Raw genomic sequence first — 18,107 nt, 5'->3', positions numbered from 1 at the left:
AAAACAAGTGTTGCCTTTATATTTTTATTGAGTTTATACACATACATATATGTATGTGATTTGTGATATGTGAAATAAATGTATTTCACTTTTTTGTCTATTTGAGCCTGAAATTGTTCAACTCTCTAATTTAGCGTGTTGCGGGTGCTGTTCTGATATTCTGTGCTGTTGTCTGCTGGTATCTCAAGAGACACAAAGGATATGATTAGGCTTTTGCTGGTGCCATTACTAAAGTGTGAGGTCACTGGATTATATATTTCTTCTCATAGAGCCACAATTATTTAATTAATGCATTCTACAAAGTGTCAGCTCTTTGGATGCTTGTCCCTTTGTTCACTTGGACAGATGTATTAAATTGTCTTGCTTGACAGATTTGTGTATTTATAGCTGTAAACCCTAATGGTTTTTTTATTGCTCTATACTATTTGTGTATGAGTACTCGAGGATATTAAGTTATCATGATGCAGAAGCTGTCTTCTGCTGCTAGATTATATTTATCTACTTTTGGCATCTTGCTCTGCTATCGGTATCAAAGCACTGCAAAGGCAAGGATGTGTACGAATTACAAAAAAAGATTGTGTGTTTGAAGATAAATATAGAGATACAATAGATGTAGAGCGATTGGGGATAAGATGTGGGGAAAAAGAAGCAAATTGGCCTCATCATTACATTGTGCATTTGTATGTGTAGACTTCAACGTGGATGCCCTTCACTTGTTTGATTGCAAGTGTGCGATTGAACAGTCACATTTATGAGCTACTCGCTGCGGACATCGTCTGCCATCGTTCCATCACTTTACTAAGAGCATGTGTGCGTCTCATCCCTGGGGACACTGCTCCCATCACTCCTCGCAAACACACTCCATTAATCCTCGGCAGATATACAGCCATGTCAAGCTCTGCCCACGTTGTAAGGTACTGTAAATCTAGAGGAGGACTCTCCAAGTTCTTTGTCTTGGATGAGTCTTTTGTCTCAAAGTTTCAGTTGACTGGAAACTGTACTGGAAGGGGGACAGCTCTCACTCCTTCAGAGTGTGCTGGAGCAGCAGCATGGCAGTAAATCTGACTGTAGTGTTGGCGCATGATTGGGACAGATCAGTGCAGTGTCCTCCGCCTCAGCAGGTTGTAATCAGCTCAGGAAGGAGGGCTCTAATTTATAAGCCGAGCATAGCATGCGATCATGATCTCACTCGTAAAGTCATCCAGAGACGTGTGATTTTATTAGTTTATTAGTTTTCGTTTTTTTTTTTTCTTTGGTTCAATGTTTTATCAAGATGTACAAATGCTCAGCATTGGAAAATGTAGTGAGCTAAGCTACAAGCTATTCTTCAGTAATTATTTAAGCTTTACACTGAATACAATACTGTACAGTACAATTTTATTTATATAGTGCATTTCACAACAGTTAAAGCTGTAAAAAAGCACTTTACATACATCAACAAAATAGCCATAATACAATGAGTGTAATCAATAAATTAACACAAAACTACACTATATACAATAGACACCGGAAAATAGGAGAACATTTGTCAGTCACAGGTCGGATCAAAAGCCAGAGAATAGAAATGTGTCTTCAAATGGGTTTTAAAAATTGAAACATAGCCAAATGTTACTTTTCCGCTTCATCTGCCTTACCAAATTTCCTCCCTATTCCTGTCTAAATTCCCTTGCATATACACCCGTACACGCACACGCATATACACACGTTTGCTGCTATAGTCACATGTTAGCTGTTGATGTTTGCTAACTGAGTTGTGATGACTATCTTAGCTGGCGATTATTGTTAACGTTGAGAAATACCTTAATGTGTGTCGTTAAAGTGGAAGTCAACGCAAACATTTTTTTTCAAGAATATGTTCTATGCAAGCCCACTAGTTGAAAGAGGGCATTCTGATAAATATTGCATTTGTGAAATAAGTGTTAATCCACTCGTTTTTCGCAATCTCTGGGGGCGGCCATTTTGTCTTCTGTCGACTGAAAATGACGTCACAGTGCTCACAATGACCAATCATGGCTCAGATTCAGAAAACAGGTCAGTCAGATAAATAAATACGGTTTATTTTCTCTTTTTCCTGTTCCAGTGAATATCTAATTTTTCAACATAGATAGGTGCGGTTTATACATGTATTTTTCATTAATTATAAAAAGATAGAGTGGGTGCGGCTTGTATAAAAGTGCGGTTAATAGTCCGGAAAATACGGTACTTAAAAAAATGTATCTGGCTCCAGATTATTTTATATTGTGCAACCACCTGACGAAATCTAATTGAGTAAATTCAACCATCCTTTTTTTCAGTGCAGACATGATCTTATGCTGAGGTCTTAGTCTGAACAATGTTTTTATATTTCTTCAGCTGTTAAGTGTGCTTCTCCCCCGCGATATTGCACCTAAATGAAATAAATTCATAGGCGGAATCAAACGGTTTTCCTGTTATATTATTGCAAAGTACTTGCAACTTCTGCATATGTTGAACCGAACAGTAATGTTCTCGCACACCGCTTCCTCGTTGCCATGGTGACTCAGCGAATCGGGGCTCCATTAATGCTGTCTTTTTATAGTTGTGGTGTACGTGCTTAACTCCAAGTGAAGGTACTCCGAGTTGAGTAAACTGATTTAAATCAGCTGTTCCGGAACCGGAAACTTAGCGTTTCCTATCTCAGAGTAGATCAAGTCAGACTTCAGGATTAGACTCAGAGTTTGATGAACCTGCTTTGTGAAACGGACACCTGTACTCTAATGTACTGGCATTAAGAGTGTTGCGTTAAAGCGCAAAACAGTGACAGTGTCCAGATGTTGCATTCTGTAGGCATTAATGATGATGTTGCGAGTGCGACCCCTTCTCTGTCAACAGATGAATATGTTGATGTGTGCGTGTTTTTATATTTGCAGGCTACTTTTCATAGACACGCAGTTTCAAATGTTAAGGATGAAAGCTGAGGACTCCTCTGGGCGTCAGCACATTCTTACCATTAACCTCAAGTCTAAGGTAAGTGTGTTTCTTACTTAAATGTATGAAAGCACACAGTCGGAATTGATGACTAGGTCATCTTCACGATAAAAATGATTCATTATCACATGGAACGTGGTTCATCTTGATGTTGATATTCAGCCAATCCAAATCCAGGTCGGACTTCATTTAACACATATGGGCCATTCAGTTTGCTGATAGCAAATCAGTGATTTACATCTGGGTCCTCAAATCTGGGGCAAACTGGAGAGGGTGTACAGACTTGATAACCCACTCCGACTGAGATGTAGCACAGATAAAACATCTCCACACAGACCTCGGCATGATGGAAAATGATCCTCTATGAACAGAGAAAGCAAGTACACTTAGTCTTATCTACATTGGCTTGACATCACTTGCTGCTTTTAAGACTATGTACATGGACAGCAACAACCATGCTACCTTAAATGGCTGAATGGAATCTTGCACATGACCCGCTGTTACCCCTCATAGGAGAAGCCAAAGGAAGAAAAACTTGAATGTACTGTAATTCTCTTGCTAGCTGCCATTTAAGATAAAAGTCTAGGAACAATGGACGTTACACATATCAAGCCTCATATATTTTGCATTGCCAAATTACAATTTGAAATGTTTTTCAATTTTATATAATAATGATAATAGTACTAATCTTTGTATATGACAAATATAATATAATCAAACAAAATATAACATTCATATTAAATTCAGCATCACAAGCTCACAGTCCAGTTTTAAACCTTTTTCCGTTTAACAACGTCCCATATTCTAGGCCCCTCACACTCCATCTGAGCAAAGTAAAACTGCCGGAAAAACAATTTTGGGTCAAAAAGAAAGACAGCTTGAAAAGGGACACATATGGAAGGATCCCCTTTCCAGGATGATGAGCAGGCTGCAGTGGATGCCAACAAACAAACAAACAAATGACGGTAGGGTATGGGCACGATAGCGGGACATATCAGTGCAATGTCCTCCGGCTCAGTAGTTTGTAATCAGCTCAGGAAAGAAGCATTCAATTAAAATTTATAGGGGCAGCTGAGATGATGTCCATGATTTCACTCTCCAAGTCATCTTGAGACACTGATTTTATTTGACCATTTTACTTTGTTTTTCCCTTGCCTACCTGCTTTCATATTGTTAGATTTGTGCATTGCTTCTTTGCTTGGTGTAATGCATATGTCTCTATAATACATCAAAATAGTATCGTACATTTTTCTTTTTCTTTTATTAGTTGGTTGCAAAAAGAAATGGTTAAGTAAAATTTGGTAGGTTAATGCTTATTGCGAATATAGTTTCATCTTCACTGTTAATACATGGCACTTATTAAGAGTTCGGGCAGCTGTTGATTTACAATATTTGCTTGACTTTACCACTGTGAGGCGATGCTTAACTAAGCCCAGCTAATGACCACCTGGGACAAGGGAGAATGCTGTGAGCCCACTCTGTGCCCAGCTGCCCACCTGGCCATTTACACTCTTCTTTCTGGAACTGTAAAAAACCATTACAGTTCTTCCTGCCTTCCAGCTTCTTCCACCAGATCTAGTGCCAGGTCATCCCTCACTAAGCACAGCATGGGGGGAACAGTGCAGGAGTTGTGGATGACAGGGAAGGGAAAGCAAGGGTAAATATGCAAACTTATGGATAGATGGTAAAAAGGGAGAGAAAATATGTTATCCATACAGATCAAAAACATATTGATGACCTTCGCTTAGTGTACTTTTACTGTCAAATCTAGGATTGAGGTACAACTATTTTTGAAGCACTACCCGTTAAGTTGAAATGGGACACATCTGTATGTTGTTGGAATGGACTTTGGATTGTTGTTGTCTACACCAAATCTTCATAGTAGAAAAAAAAATCTGAAATGTCCAATCAAATTTTGTCACACTAAATAGTAGACATCTTGTTGGTTGAATTTATGTATAAGCTTTTTTTTTATTATTCACAAATGGTTTTTTTAATATTATTTAATGTTTAAAATATTTTATATGTTAGCTATTTTAATATTATATTTTATATGTTCATGTGGAGTTGATTTTGTCATGTTCTTCATTTCGGGTACTTAAAAGTCAACCCAAACATATTTTTCCCAAGAATATGTTGTATGCAAGCCCACTAGTTGAAACAAGGCTTTCTGATAAATATTGCTTTTGTGGAATAAGAGTTAATCCACTTATTTTTAGCCATCTAGCCATCTTTGGGGGCGGCCATTTTGTCACTTCTGTCGACTGAAAATGACATCACAACTACCCAGGGTTTAGGTAACAACCAATCACGGCTGAACTGTTTTCTGGAGCTGAGTCGAGATTGCGCCTTACCTGAGCCCTGGGCAGTTGTGATGTCATTTTCAGTCGACAGAAGTGACAAAATGGCCGCCCCCTATGATCACTAAAAGGGGTGGATTTTGCTGCTCAACTCATATGCCACAAACGCAATACTAATCAGAATGCCGTGTTTCAGTTAGTGGGCCTGCTTGGAACATATTCTTGAAAAAAGTATGTTTGGGTTGATTTTAATTTAACTGCCCAATCTTACCCTATCAACAGCACCCGGCAGAGGCTCCTGAATGCTCAGCTGATTTGCCAGTCCCCCTTCTTTTAAAATGGACACCGCAGGTATGCAATTTAAAAAAGATTTTTTTTTTTTACAAAATATGATTATATCAATGACGAGTCGGAAATGTAAAAAATACATACTTGTTGAAATATTTACCTTATGTTTGCATATGCTGTTTAACTCGTATCTGCCATATGCTTATCGCATTTGTACCTATTCCTAAATATCACTCCAATTTTTTTGCATGGTGGGTAAAACGATTATAAAAATACTTCATTTTGAAATGTGATTTGAATCAGCTGCTCAAACCAACAACTTTAGCATTAGTATGGCATTCTTTAGATTCTTTTTTTTTTTTGCACATTCGAAGTTGACAAGACCTCTGTCTTGTCCGAAATCACTTCTTTAGCATATAGCATATGATGGTCACTAATCACAGCATATTATCTATTGCCATCACTGGTTGTTTTTTTTCTCTGTCACACCAACCAAATGCTTGTTTTCTCTACAACCAAAATTCTCCTTTTGTTTTTTCCTGCGGCCTAGTATCGCCAGTCATTTTAAGCAGTTCAATCTGGCCCCTTGCTTCTTACACTCTGTGTGTAAGTACTCTTGCCACAGAGGACCCATAATAACAACTGCTCACCAAGTTCCCACAGCTCAACATGTCTACTTTCTTTGCTGCAGAGGAGGTGGCTGGTCCCCGATGAAATCAGAGGCTTAATGCTGCTAAAATAGCTTTGGCTAATACTGCTCTGCTGTCATGCCCATCTCAAACCACTCTATTTGCCCTCACAACAGACAGGTCATTGGTGCCTTGGCGGCCCTCGTCTTTTCTACAGGAAGCTCCACGAAAATGAAAGAAAGTGCCGTTGTGTTCTCAGGCCACTGAATCGATCGTAACTGATAGGTAGAGTCACACCTAGCCAAGAATGGTTTACAGTACCTTTGACTGGGGGTTTCTCTGTCTTTTTTTCCTTGCCAATAGACACTCTGTGTTCCTGCTGGAGGGCTGGAGAGTCATAGACTTTGTTGACTGCAAGCCCCAGACTTTTGCCATGGCCAAGAACGCAGAGCCATAGTCTGGTCGACAGAGACGTCAGCTTTCCACTATTTCAGAATATATGATTGACATCCAACACGTATCTCCGTGTATTGGAGGTTGGGGCTAAAAACCTGGCGTGTGTTGGGGTCAGGCCCGAGTAGGTGGCTTTAGGTTGCCTTAAGCCTGCTCATGTGGTTATTGGGGTACCAGGTCAGCTGGTCCAACCCCCTTGTTGAGGTAGCCCTTGTGGCGTGCTGTGAGGTGACTTGATAAAAATGTTCAACTTTCACCAAGGGGCAGTGCCTCAAGGACAGAGACCTCTGGTTCAAAGTTAGGAGGAGTTACTCAGGTTGCATGGCCAAATGAAGCTACTGGCTTGTTATGCAGCTGTTTTATGTGAAACCAACTCTGGATTTTTTTGTTAACTTGTTTGCATCCTCGTTATTATTTGCCTCTTTCATTGTGGCTATGCATTCATCTCAGCCTTTCAGTTAGCTCGTCACACCAATGATTGCTTTGTCCCTCATAAAAACGACTGCCCAATATCAAAAGCTTTATCAGATTTTCAAAGATATTGTTTGAGGGACTGACAGAGTGCGTGCTTTTGCAAGCGTCGGTGTCCGTGTGTTTGCATGTGTGCATGTTCGCATACGCTTGTGTGTGTGTGTGTTGATACATGGCAGGCATACAGTGAGGACCAGCTTAGAACAGCGCTACCGTATGGAGCCTGTCTGCCTGCTGGGCTGGTGATGGATCTCTCCCACACTACAACATGAAGTGTGCGGGTGTGTGCATGGATGTACGTCTTTGTGCTGTGTCTGTGTGTGTACATGCACATCTATGCCAAGTGCATTTTTTTTGGTCTGATGAGTGATGGGTGAGTGTGTGTGCGCACGAGTGTAGGGCAGGGGGAAGGGCCTGTCTGTCGGCAGTCCTGACATGTTCATTTGAAAGACTAATTATCGCTTGCTCTGTTGCAGGGCCAAGACGTGCTACTCAGGGCAGAAATTAACTACTGCGTATCCTAATCTAACAGTGTATGCAGTATCTAACTTCAGGGTTTTTAAGTGAATGAGGGCTTTATATCAATATACTCTTATAGTTTTCATTACTAATCTAACTTAAATGCTCACGCATAAACAGGTAAATGTGTATAGAAGGAGTTAGGGGTGGGGACGAGAATCATTTTTCCCGATGCATCGATTGGCATATGAAAAATATTCTGAATGGATTCATAGGTATTAATAGTCGATAGTAGTTTAGTCGACGTGATTAATAAGTGCGTTTGTACACAAGATGTCTGTGCTAGGCTAAGCTAATACGTGACAAGATGACGGAACAAGCAAAACCTCATACGAGCGCAGCGAATTCAAAGTGTGAAATATAAATCATTGCTCTTCCTTGAGTTTTTTGTTTTCAAAAGGGTAAGAGTGTCTTGCATGGACTATAAAATGTAAGCCAATGCATTGATGCATCGGAATTGAATCGAATCATAAGCCTCTGAATCGGAATTGAATCGAATCATGGGCCTCTGAATCGTAATCGAATTAGTAAGAATGGGATGGTACAGGTAACCCACGGTGTGGTCCATACCTCGGTTTTTGGCCCAAAGTTTGGTGCATTTTTGGTTTGTGTATTATGCATAAAAAGAGCATTGTTTTTTTTTCCTTTCCAAATTATCTCTTTATTGTGCTCGTCAGTAAAAACTGGATTTTGTAGTTGTACTGAATAATATAACTGATGTAATTCAATACTATATCGTCAGCCACGTAGAATAATTGCCCAAGTCATAATTAAATCATTTTGGAAAACAAGAAAAAAAAAACAACATTTTTTTGAGAACATTCAGCACATCTTAATGATTCCCATTTTTTATGGGTGTGGCGGCTGTGGCCGTCTCAGCCTGTCTATATCATTGAGGGCAGGAGGCAAGCAGTGCAATATTTTTTTCCTGGCTTGTTTTGTCACATTCTGTTGTCACTTAGTGTCTGAAAATGGTGATCAATAGTCACCAAAATTCATATGTACAGCTGCACTCATGTCCGCTTCAACCTGTGAAAATATAAAAGCGATCAGCACAATATTTAGGATTTTATTGACATTAAATGCGAGACCCTATGAGGAGAAGCCATTATCACTTCCACAATGATGCAGCCAAGGTGAGCAGTAAATTATCTTAGTTAGGTAAGAAGATGATTTCGTACCGCTACCCATGGCCAAACAATAATATATTTAAAGTATATGAATATAGGATAGTACATTTATCATTTCTAACGTTATTCGTTTGTTTTCACAATAGACTTTTAAGTTTTGATTTTGACTTTTGATTTCTGCACAATACATTTTCTCAAAATTACATTATAGTCAGTTACGCTAATATTTTTTAAAATCAATTTAGCTTTAAAATGTGAATTTAAGAAATAAAAATGTGATTATATAAAGAAAAAAAGACTACCAGTTGCTCATTATTTAAATTGTCATATTAGTTTAATAAAACCCTTGGTTAAGGTACCTGGAAAAAAATGCTCCACAAAACAAAAAGTTGCTCCTCCAAATGAAGTCACTGATTCGCAAGACTGCTCTGCAATGAAAAAAAAAAAAAAAGTTTTCAAGCCTTGATTGTGTAAACACTTTTCAGCCGTATCGCCCAGTTCTACCTGTGTCAACAACTACTACTGCGTTGCAGTAGTACTATAGGCACAAAGACTTTTCAGGAAGTTTCCTGAATTGTAATTAAAATAATGAACTTTCTTGACCAGATTGTTTAATCATTTACCAGTCAATATAGTGTTAAATAGTTTCTTTCCCCCCTATAATAATATTAAATCTGTAAAACTGCGATGTTGAATGTGATGTAGTTGAAAATTTTGGTGCACTTAACTTTAGTGCTGGTGCAAAAAGTTTGTCTAGAGCCCTAATTTAGCAAGTACCGTCTATTCTTGCACGTAATTAGTTTTCTTATTATCATCATCATCATCATCATCATCAATATTATGATGTTGATGTGCCCTTGAGCCAGACAGGCCCAAACTGACAAGGGCACTAGAGAGTCACTGACATATACTGTAGCATGTCTTCATTTCGGCATGTGTTATTCAGATATTTCCTTCAGAGAAAAACAAAATTAAGAATCACTTCACTTGCTGTTGGCACATTTCAATTCATGTGTATTAAGGGCAGTTTGGTTCTGTTGCTACACAATATAGTCATTATGTATGTATAGATATAGGCTTTCAGCCTTTCGTTATGTAATTAAATCATTAGAATTTAATCGGAATGTGAGTGGCTGCATTGTAGATCTAAATTAAGCTTGTGTGTAGCTATTATCATTAAGAGAACCAATAAGCTACTGTTCAAGTTCGGTCTTTAGTACATTTTTGCTTTCACTCGTACTCCTGTCTTAGATACACGAGGAATTCAATTACCTGCGCTTCTCTTTCTTCTTTTTTTTTTTTTTTCTCTCTGAACTGGGCTTAGCATAGTTATCCTGAGCGCTAACCGTAATCATGCCACTGGCATTAATTGGGCTGTAATTGCAGAGGCTCTCAGCACCTGGACGATGCTTAATTGTGTGCACTGTGCTGGCACAATGACCTATAATTTTTTTGGTTCATTTTTTTTTCTCTAATTTCTTTCCCACTCATACCATCTGTATTGCTCACCCACACCTCTCTAAGCTTTCTTTTCACTTCCCTGTTTGTGTGTCCATGTTAATGTGTCTGCCTTAAGTTTCGCTGTTAAAAACTGGTCAATAATGATGTGCACACCATTTACCTGCAATAATTTAACAACTAAATAGTTTCTCTGTACACAGTGCATTATTGTATTTTGTGCACCGTCCTACAAGAGACGATTTGAAAAATAAATTGAATTTATTTCAAACATTGTTGTTTTTCTTAACAAAAAGAAAAAAACAAGCCAAAAAAGTTAAGAAAAAATAAATTCACTTTTATTTTATGTCAAAAAAAATTACCCAAAAAAATGAATATGTAAAATGCTTGAATATAAATAAAATGTGCTCAATCAGACAGCTGTGTGTACATATTTTACTCTTATTAATTAATTACAAACTTAAAGAAAATGTCATGTTGACGTCATCTGTTGGCTCTTTTTAATTGGCTGCTGCTTGAGAACATTGTGCAACACACTATAAGAGGACTACAACTCCGAGATGACTGTTCGACCTTCTCTTCTTCCGGCTAACGACCGTGAAATAAATAATGTTGAAATAAATACATTTAAAATCAACCCCAAAGGCTCGTCTATTAAATTAATTGCCACAGACAAAAACGAACGGCATTTTCACTATAATTTTAGTTTGTTAATTTGATAGTTTTCGTCTTTTTAAAAGCACTTTCGGCTTTATTTCATTAACAAAAATGCTATTTCAATTTTAGTTTATTTTGTTAGTTTTCATCAACTAAAATAACCTTGATGTATGCACATATTTTGTCCATTTTTAAAATTTAATTTTTGTCATACATCAGCATTTGTTGCCCATCCCTGTTTTATGTAATACAATTTTGAGTTAGTGTTCATAATGCTCTAACTGCAATTTCACTGATATCATTTCCTCCTTTGTGTTACTCCTTCGAGCCTGCACCAGTCAAATAATGTTGTTACTGAATGCCTGCATTAACAGCTTTCTGCTTGTTCTCTCATTTGTTAGTCGTCTTTGAATCAACTCCACAGTCAGTTCCTGCTGGTCATAGAAGCTCTGACTGACTTCTGGGATGTTCTTGATGAGATTGACACAAAGACCTGGATTCTGGAGCCAGAAAAGCCAAGTTTTTCGGACACTATGAGGCGAATAGCTATCGGTAATATACAATGATTAACACATATAGTAGACAGAGCTTTCAACCACCAAAACGGATCACGCTGTTTAGTCATGTAAGCACACAACGATAATATGACAAATCAAAAATGATTAATAATATGCTTTACTGTTCATACAATAAAACTGTACATTTGAAAATCCACAGATAATATTGATATTTTAGCATTAGAATGGCCGTACATTTTGTTTTAAAAGCTTCTCCATACTGGTGTAATAATTATTAATTCATGGACAAATTATATTGGTGATTACCAATGCTGTTATTTTAGCTGCATCAACCTGACACTGGGTGGTGTTGTAATAATGGTGTTTAGTGTATGATATAGTACATGTGAGCGGATTGTAGTCGCTTCTGTTTAATACGGTTTTAAAAGGCACAACTTAATTCAACTTTATTTATGGAGCATTTCAAATACAACCAAAGCTGAAACTAAGTGATGTACTTGATTACACACCCTCTCTGTACTGCATACTTAAATGCAGAAATTTGACTTAAAAGTGACAAATTTGTAATTGTTGTGACACATTTGCTTGTAATAACATGAAAGGTGCCAGTCGCAACTGTTGCTTGCAAAAGCATGGTAACAGTTGCTCAAGGTTATGTGCGGCAATGCAAACACAAAAATGGCACACAGTGCCTCAGATGAGTGTTGACTTCTGCTTCAATATTTAGCACATACATTCATTGGTTTGGCTTCTTTCAGTTGGATGCTAGCTTCATCCATTTCTTCCAAATAACCAACTTAAGCTTGCTAAGCTTGTCATGTTTTTACCACTGTCAATCTGCTAAAGGGTGAGGAAAATTAAGCAAAAAACACCGCATTAAAAGTGTTTCTTGTTTCTGCAGGAAACAATGTGTCCATAAAAGTGGAAGTTGATCCCCGGCACCCAAAGATGCTACCAGAATGCTGCCTGCTGGGAGCTGAGCATGGTAAATAGGACACCATTCACATGGTAACACTTTAGTGTCATTTTAAGACGGTTGTGTGAGCAAAAGGGAACGGACTCTTCATTTTCATTTTCACAGCCAAATATGTAGGAGCGAACTCTTGGAATACTTTTGATATCGGCCTTGATAACAAAAATGCCATTACTAACCTTTCAGAAATGATCACTAGTTGGGTAATACCCTCGTTTACACATTGTGAAAATTTGCATATTTTTCACTAAAGGAAAGTCCCCATGGAAAACCATGCACACCTTCACAATTCACTCAGGGGTAGGGTTGCCAACCCGCTGAAAAATAAATAAGGGACACCTCATCGGCAGGGACAGCCGACCCGCCTGACTGCCTTCAACTAGGGTATCGATACCAAAATATCAATATTCCAATCCAGAGTGCTCAATTTTAAGTAGTGATCCAACACTGAACACAAAAATTCAGTTAAACATCATTCTTTACAGCAAGCTTATTGGACACAAAACGGAAAGGAAGTTAGAAAGCTTTGAACCATTTAAAATATTTTTGAAAGTCCACATCCTCTGATTTCAGACCCTCAAATGTGAATGCGTTCTGATTTCCGTACTCCCCTGTTTGTTTGAAGCATTAAATTACTGCAGCGAGCAAGAAAGCTAACATACGGTAGGCAACAATGCTGTACTGTATACTGTAAGTCTTCACATCAGGGTTCTGAATCACATTTGTTTTCCCACAAGCTGAACAAAATGAGCAATAGCGTAAAAGTTTCAATCAACTTAATAAAGGCTGGTTTTACTCATATTTTTCAGCATATGGCTCTTATCTGCAGTGTGAGTGATTTGGAAAAAATAAAACCTATACAAAAAAAAAATAATAGTTTCAATGGCTGAAAAAGTTTTGGGGGAACAGCAGACATATTCAGAAAGTGGAGTGGGATATTTTCCCGTCAGCCCCACCAACTCTTGCACTTGAATGTCAGTTTATGCAGATCTTAGCAAGACCTACGTGCAGAAAAATAAGTTATAGTTTTTTTTCCCCACAACGGCCAGTAAAGTCAGCATTTCCCCATATTTTTCCATGCTTGCAATCATATGTGTAAAGAACAGATGCAGGATAGAGGAGAGAAGCTCACCTGTGAATTCCACAATCTCTGGGGTAGTATCAAATGCGGTGCTCTAAAATTGTTGAGATAAATTACATATCGCTGGCATCGGGCCAAAACCTCATCAGTCAAATTTTGGAGAATTTCACATTTTTTCAAAAATCGATACTATTGGTCAGTCCACACGCGTTGGTTGTTACTTTTACACATTACCGACCAATCTAAAGTGTTGAAAATGGCTTACTCTCTTTCACGATGCAATGCTAATGGTTGAACAAACTCGCCATTTTTGAGGTCTCCTGAAAAGTGACTATTTTGGCGGTACAAGGTTTTGGCCCAGCCTCAGCGATATGTAAACGCTGTAAACCTAACTTATGATCTCTTCTTGTTGTCGTCTTTGTCAAATTGACTGGTGATTTATGCACTGCCCTGATGCTATCACACTAATTACAGAGCTCATTCAGCTGTCCTCTGATAAAACGGTCAGATGCACATCGCTGTTGAAACACTCTCAAAGGGATAAAAGGAGGTGTATTTTGGACAATGTATTCGGCAACTTGTTGACGCAAATGGTGTTAGACATTCCCCTTTTTAAGAATACAACCCCAGGAAAAAAATATGGAATTAGCAGTCTCTGAGGATATTCTCAGATCCCAGACATGACACAAAATGAAAGATTTCAAATGGCAATTTTTTTGGCTTGAAGAAACACAAAAGAAATCATGGATAAAATGTGGTAGTTAGTAACGCTTATATTTCTATATCAAGCAGAGTAAAAATAAAATTATATCACTCAGTTGTGAGGGGGAAAAAAATATGGAATCAGCCTGTAAATGTCCATTCCGCAAATGAACACCTACATCAGATTAAATCTGATCATTAATCTGCAGTTAAACAGGAGTGATCACAACTTGGAGAGCTGTTGCACCAGGTGGACTGACATGACATGAATCATGGCTCCAACACAATCAGTAGAGTGTGACCTCAGATTTGTCTTGACTAGAATTTTCCACTCACAACGTGCCTTCCCTCTTTGCTCCTCCTATGTGCAGGCCTATATGTGTTGCGCGAACATTGTTTCTTGAAATATTATTCTCACACAATCCCTCAGCATTCTATGTCGATTAACTGAAGCAATGAGATCAAAAGGCGGTTGCTACGTTCATTTACGCAATCTGTATCTGAATGAACTCATTAAGCTCCACCAAACTATTTCCACGCAGTTAGGCATAAATAGACGTGATGAATGTTTATCTCCCCTGACTTGACGACTGCCATTCCTGACGACCTGTATATGCCTCAAAACCTCTGCGGAAATTCTATGATGTGCTATGCTCAGGATTAGTGGTTACACTCAGCATTTGTCATTTTCTAGGCCGCTTATCATGTTCAGGGTCGGTTCGCAGGGCCATCTCTTAACCTCCCCACTTTTCCAAGTATCCGGGCAATTTTTAATTTTGTTCTCGTATTGTTTCTCACTGATGGCGGTGCGTCCCCGAAGTCTCGTGCCCTGCCTGACGCAATAAGCTACATGCCATGGATAAACCCAGGTAATAAAAAAAAAACAAATCTGTCTGTGCTCGCTATTATTCAGATTAGCTCGGTAAGACACCATCAGGTGGGGAGGAAAAAGAAATATCACTACGTCAATTTCCTTACGTTTGGAGTTGAGCTGGGGTGCTTGTGTTGATTATTGTCTTCTGTCATGTCAGAGCGCTTGCTTTCAGACTGGCACGATTTCATTCTCGCCGTCGCAACCTCGGAGACATCCGGCGAGCTTTCCCTTTAATTCCCCATCAATTGTCAGCCATTGTTTCTGTAAATCCAGGGTCATGATACGCCACGCGTGTTGCCTAGCAATGCGACTCAAATGATATTAAACATACACACTTCAGCCACCCGAGACACTAGGCAGGCGGCGACCCTCAAATATGAGGTGTTGCACAGAAATATTGCTTTTTGCATGTAGGAATAAGAAATAGTGAAAGTGATGAGCACTACTCAGAGACAAGGCTCCCCTGTGGAACACAACAAGCAGTGCTGGCTCATATCTGCATGCACTCACAAAGGCTATTAAATAAGAATGCTTGTGCAAAAGAGTAATATCATGTACTAATGTATGTTGGGAAAAGATAAATCATTATAGAATTGGGAGGTGTGGCTTTAAAGTAATCAATTGTTAACCCTTTTCCTGTTGCAGTTGTGACGCCGCTGAGGAATAAACTGAACGCCAACATGCATTTGTGGTAAGCATCGGTCACACTCTGGGTTATGGTTGAGCATTATCATTTAAAAGTTGTTTGTTATTTTCATATTGCTCAACTCTATTTTCTCTAAACTGATCAGTCTCTGTGAAGGTGGTGGAATTCATCATCCGTGCAAATTTTTAACACAAAACCCACAAATCTTTCATTAGGTATTGCATTTTTTTTTGTACTTATCAGGCATTAAAACTAAGCACAAAAAAATCACTTCAAGTAATTTTACATCTACTCTGCAGTTGCACTGATCAACAGAAAGTGATTACCAGTGGTTCTTAAACTTATACAGCAAGCACCATCCTCAAAAAATACTTTGTTCTCCAAGTACAACCTGTACTGCCAAGCAGAGGATTTATTCCTAAAAAAGTATATTCGATATTGTTGTAAGCCACTGCAATATTATGCGCAAATTTAACAATAAAACTATGCTTAAACATAGCAACATTTTTTTTTAAATGAAGTTGAATCCTGATTCATATAAAGTATATTGCACATAACAGTACAATTTTTACATGCATATTTAAAAATCTATCGAAGGTCATGAGTAAATGTAGAGTCTTGTACTTAAGTTAAATACAACTGAACTGAAAAAAAAAACATCATGACGTTATGCACCGTTTGATTGTTAATTCAGTGATTCAGTTATTCCTTCACATACCACTAGTGGGAGCCTTCTTAAAAGCACCACACTTTGGGAATCACTGACCAACTCCACACGTTTTCAATTTAGAGGACAGTGACCCTGCACAAAGAGAACATTAAAAACAAGGTCAGAGGGGTGCTCAGTGCTCCTGTTCATATTTACATATGAATAGGGATGTAGCGCTATCCCAGCTTCACGATATGATATTATCACAAATTGAACCTCAGAGTCCTAACTGCACTGCGAGGTGAAAGTCTGTCCAGATTTCGTCTTCAGCCACATACGTGGTCTAAATCCTCTGGTCTTATTTTGCATTTTAACATGAAGTCGTTAACCCTGTGTGACTGCACAGCCTAATTGGTGTTCACCAAGGATACCCAAAATGGCCGCTGCATCTCACACTGCAACGCAGTTTTCAAAGCAGGCAATACACGTACTGTACTGTCTGTGAAAACTAAGGCTACGATGGTGAACAATGTTTTGCTAGCTACCACACAGTGTTTTTCATAATAAAATGTTTTCACCTTTCTATACTGTAGGGAAGAGTGGGGTAATTTGTGCCAAGTAGTGCCACCCGTTATTTAGAAACCATAAAAGAAGTTGGTCATGTGACCACGTATTTTTGAAAAGGCATCCATTTCGCTCATCCTGCAGAAGGGATACACATGGCTTGATAGGTAAGCGCATTTAAATTAAAAAAAAAACATTTCTAAAGCTAAATTTCTCAAACTGTTTATTTGAGATCCAAAATGATTGCACACAGGGATGCACAACATCCTAAATTATATGTACATATTTTAGTTGGAGGCATTCCTGTGATCCCCTTGCGTAAAATTGGCACTACTTTACCCCACTCTTCCCCTACTGTATTTTTAACTACGCAGTGATTAAAAACAAGGTAAACATAACTTTGTTCTTGGGCTGGAACAAATGACTTGTATTTCCATTCATTTCAAAGAGAAACACAACCTCAGCTTCCAAACATTTTGGGTCATGAACGGCGGCACAGGATGAATTAAATTGGGAAACCAAGGTTCCACTGAATTACAGTATTTGGAATAAAGTGGTCATGCTTGTACGTGTTTGCTACATCAGAGGGACACAATATTGGAAACATCTCAGAATGATGCTAAGCAGGTCTACACTACTGCAAACAAGTCATTAATTACATTGATGTCAGCGCCAGTGACGGTCAAACAGCATTTGATTTAAAAAAGCGGATTTGACATGGCTTTTGCATTGCATCTTGCTTTGTAAAGTGGCAGGTAACATGAATCTGTAATTCTACATTCAGTGTATTGTTGAATATAGAACTATTGAATGATTCTTAACCAAAATGTGATGTGGCGGGGGGCGTTCTTCTATTTTTATTTTTGGGGGAAAAAAATCACTAGAGGTTACTTTTGCCTCACTATGACACGTCAAGCACTGTAGATGTAACACTTCAATTTAACACAGTAGCAGCACAAATGCTCTCCTTTTTTTTTTTTCTTTTCCTGCCATCACCCCATTTCTTTTTTTAAACCAACGGTGAAAGTCTCTTAATCATCCCCTAGTGTCTTTGCAGGCTCATTTGCATGTGGTTAATTAGTGTGTGAAGGAGCTGTCTGTGGTCTGCTGGCAGGAACCCGGACTCTGGTGTCTTGCAAAACCTCCAGGATGTTTTGGAGATCCAATTCCCGTCACCTGCCACCCACGAAAAATCTGTATGTCACACAATTGACCCCCCCCTTTTCCATTTGCAAACATGTCTGTTCCT

At 38.5% G+C, this 18,107-nt stretch overlaps 1 protein-coding gene across 1 annotated transcript in view; it reads left to right on the top strand.

Annotated features, from left to right (window-relative positions):
• The window catches only part of fancl (FA complementation group L), a 31,699-nt gene that overhangs the window by 9,537 nt on the left and 4,055 nt on the right, over positions 1–18,107 (top strand). Inside the window, exons 6-11 of the mRNA XM_086044851.1 lie at positions 2,889–2,985; positions 5,529–5,597; positions 11,253–11,403; positions 12,271–12,354; positions 15,645–15,690; positions 17,973–18,054. Coding sequence (XP_085900977.1) covers positions 2,889–2,985; positions 5,529–5,597; positions 11,253–11,403; positions 12,271–12,354; positions 15,645–15,690; positions 17,973–18,054 — 529 coding nt within the window. The remainder of the gene's footprint in view (positions 1–2,888; positions 2,986–5,528; positions 5,598–11,252; positions 11,404–12,270; positions 12,355–15,644; positions 15,691–17,972; positions 18,055–18,107) is intronic.

The sequence above is a fragment of the Filicampus tigris genome, chromosome 11 (assembly GCF_054856515.1).
Source record: "Filicampus tigris isolate MCC_2025a chromosome 11, RoL_Ftig_1.0, whole genome shotgun sequence".
NCBI classification, from domain to species: Eukaryota; Metazoa; Chordata; class Actinopteri; order Syngnathiformes; family Syngnathidae; genus Filicampus; species Filicampus tigris.
The sequence above is the reverse complement of the archived record's forward strand: the minus strand, read 5'-3'. Positions and strand labels throughout refer to the sequence as shown.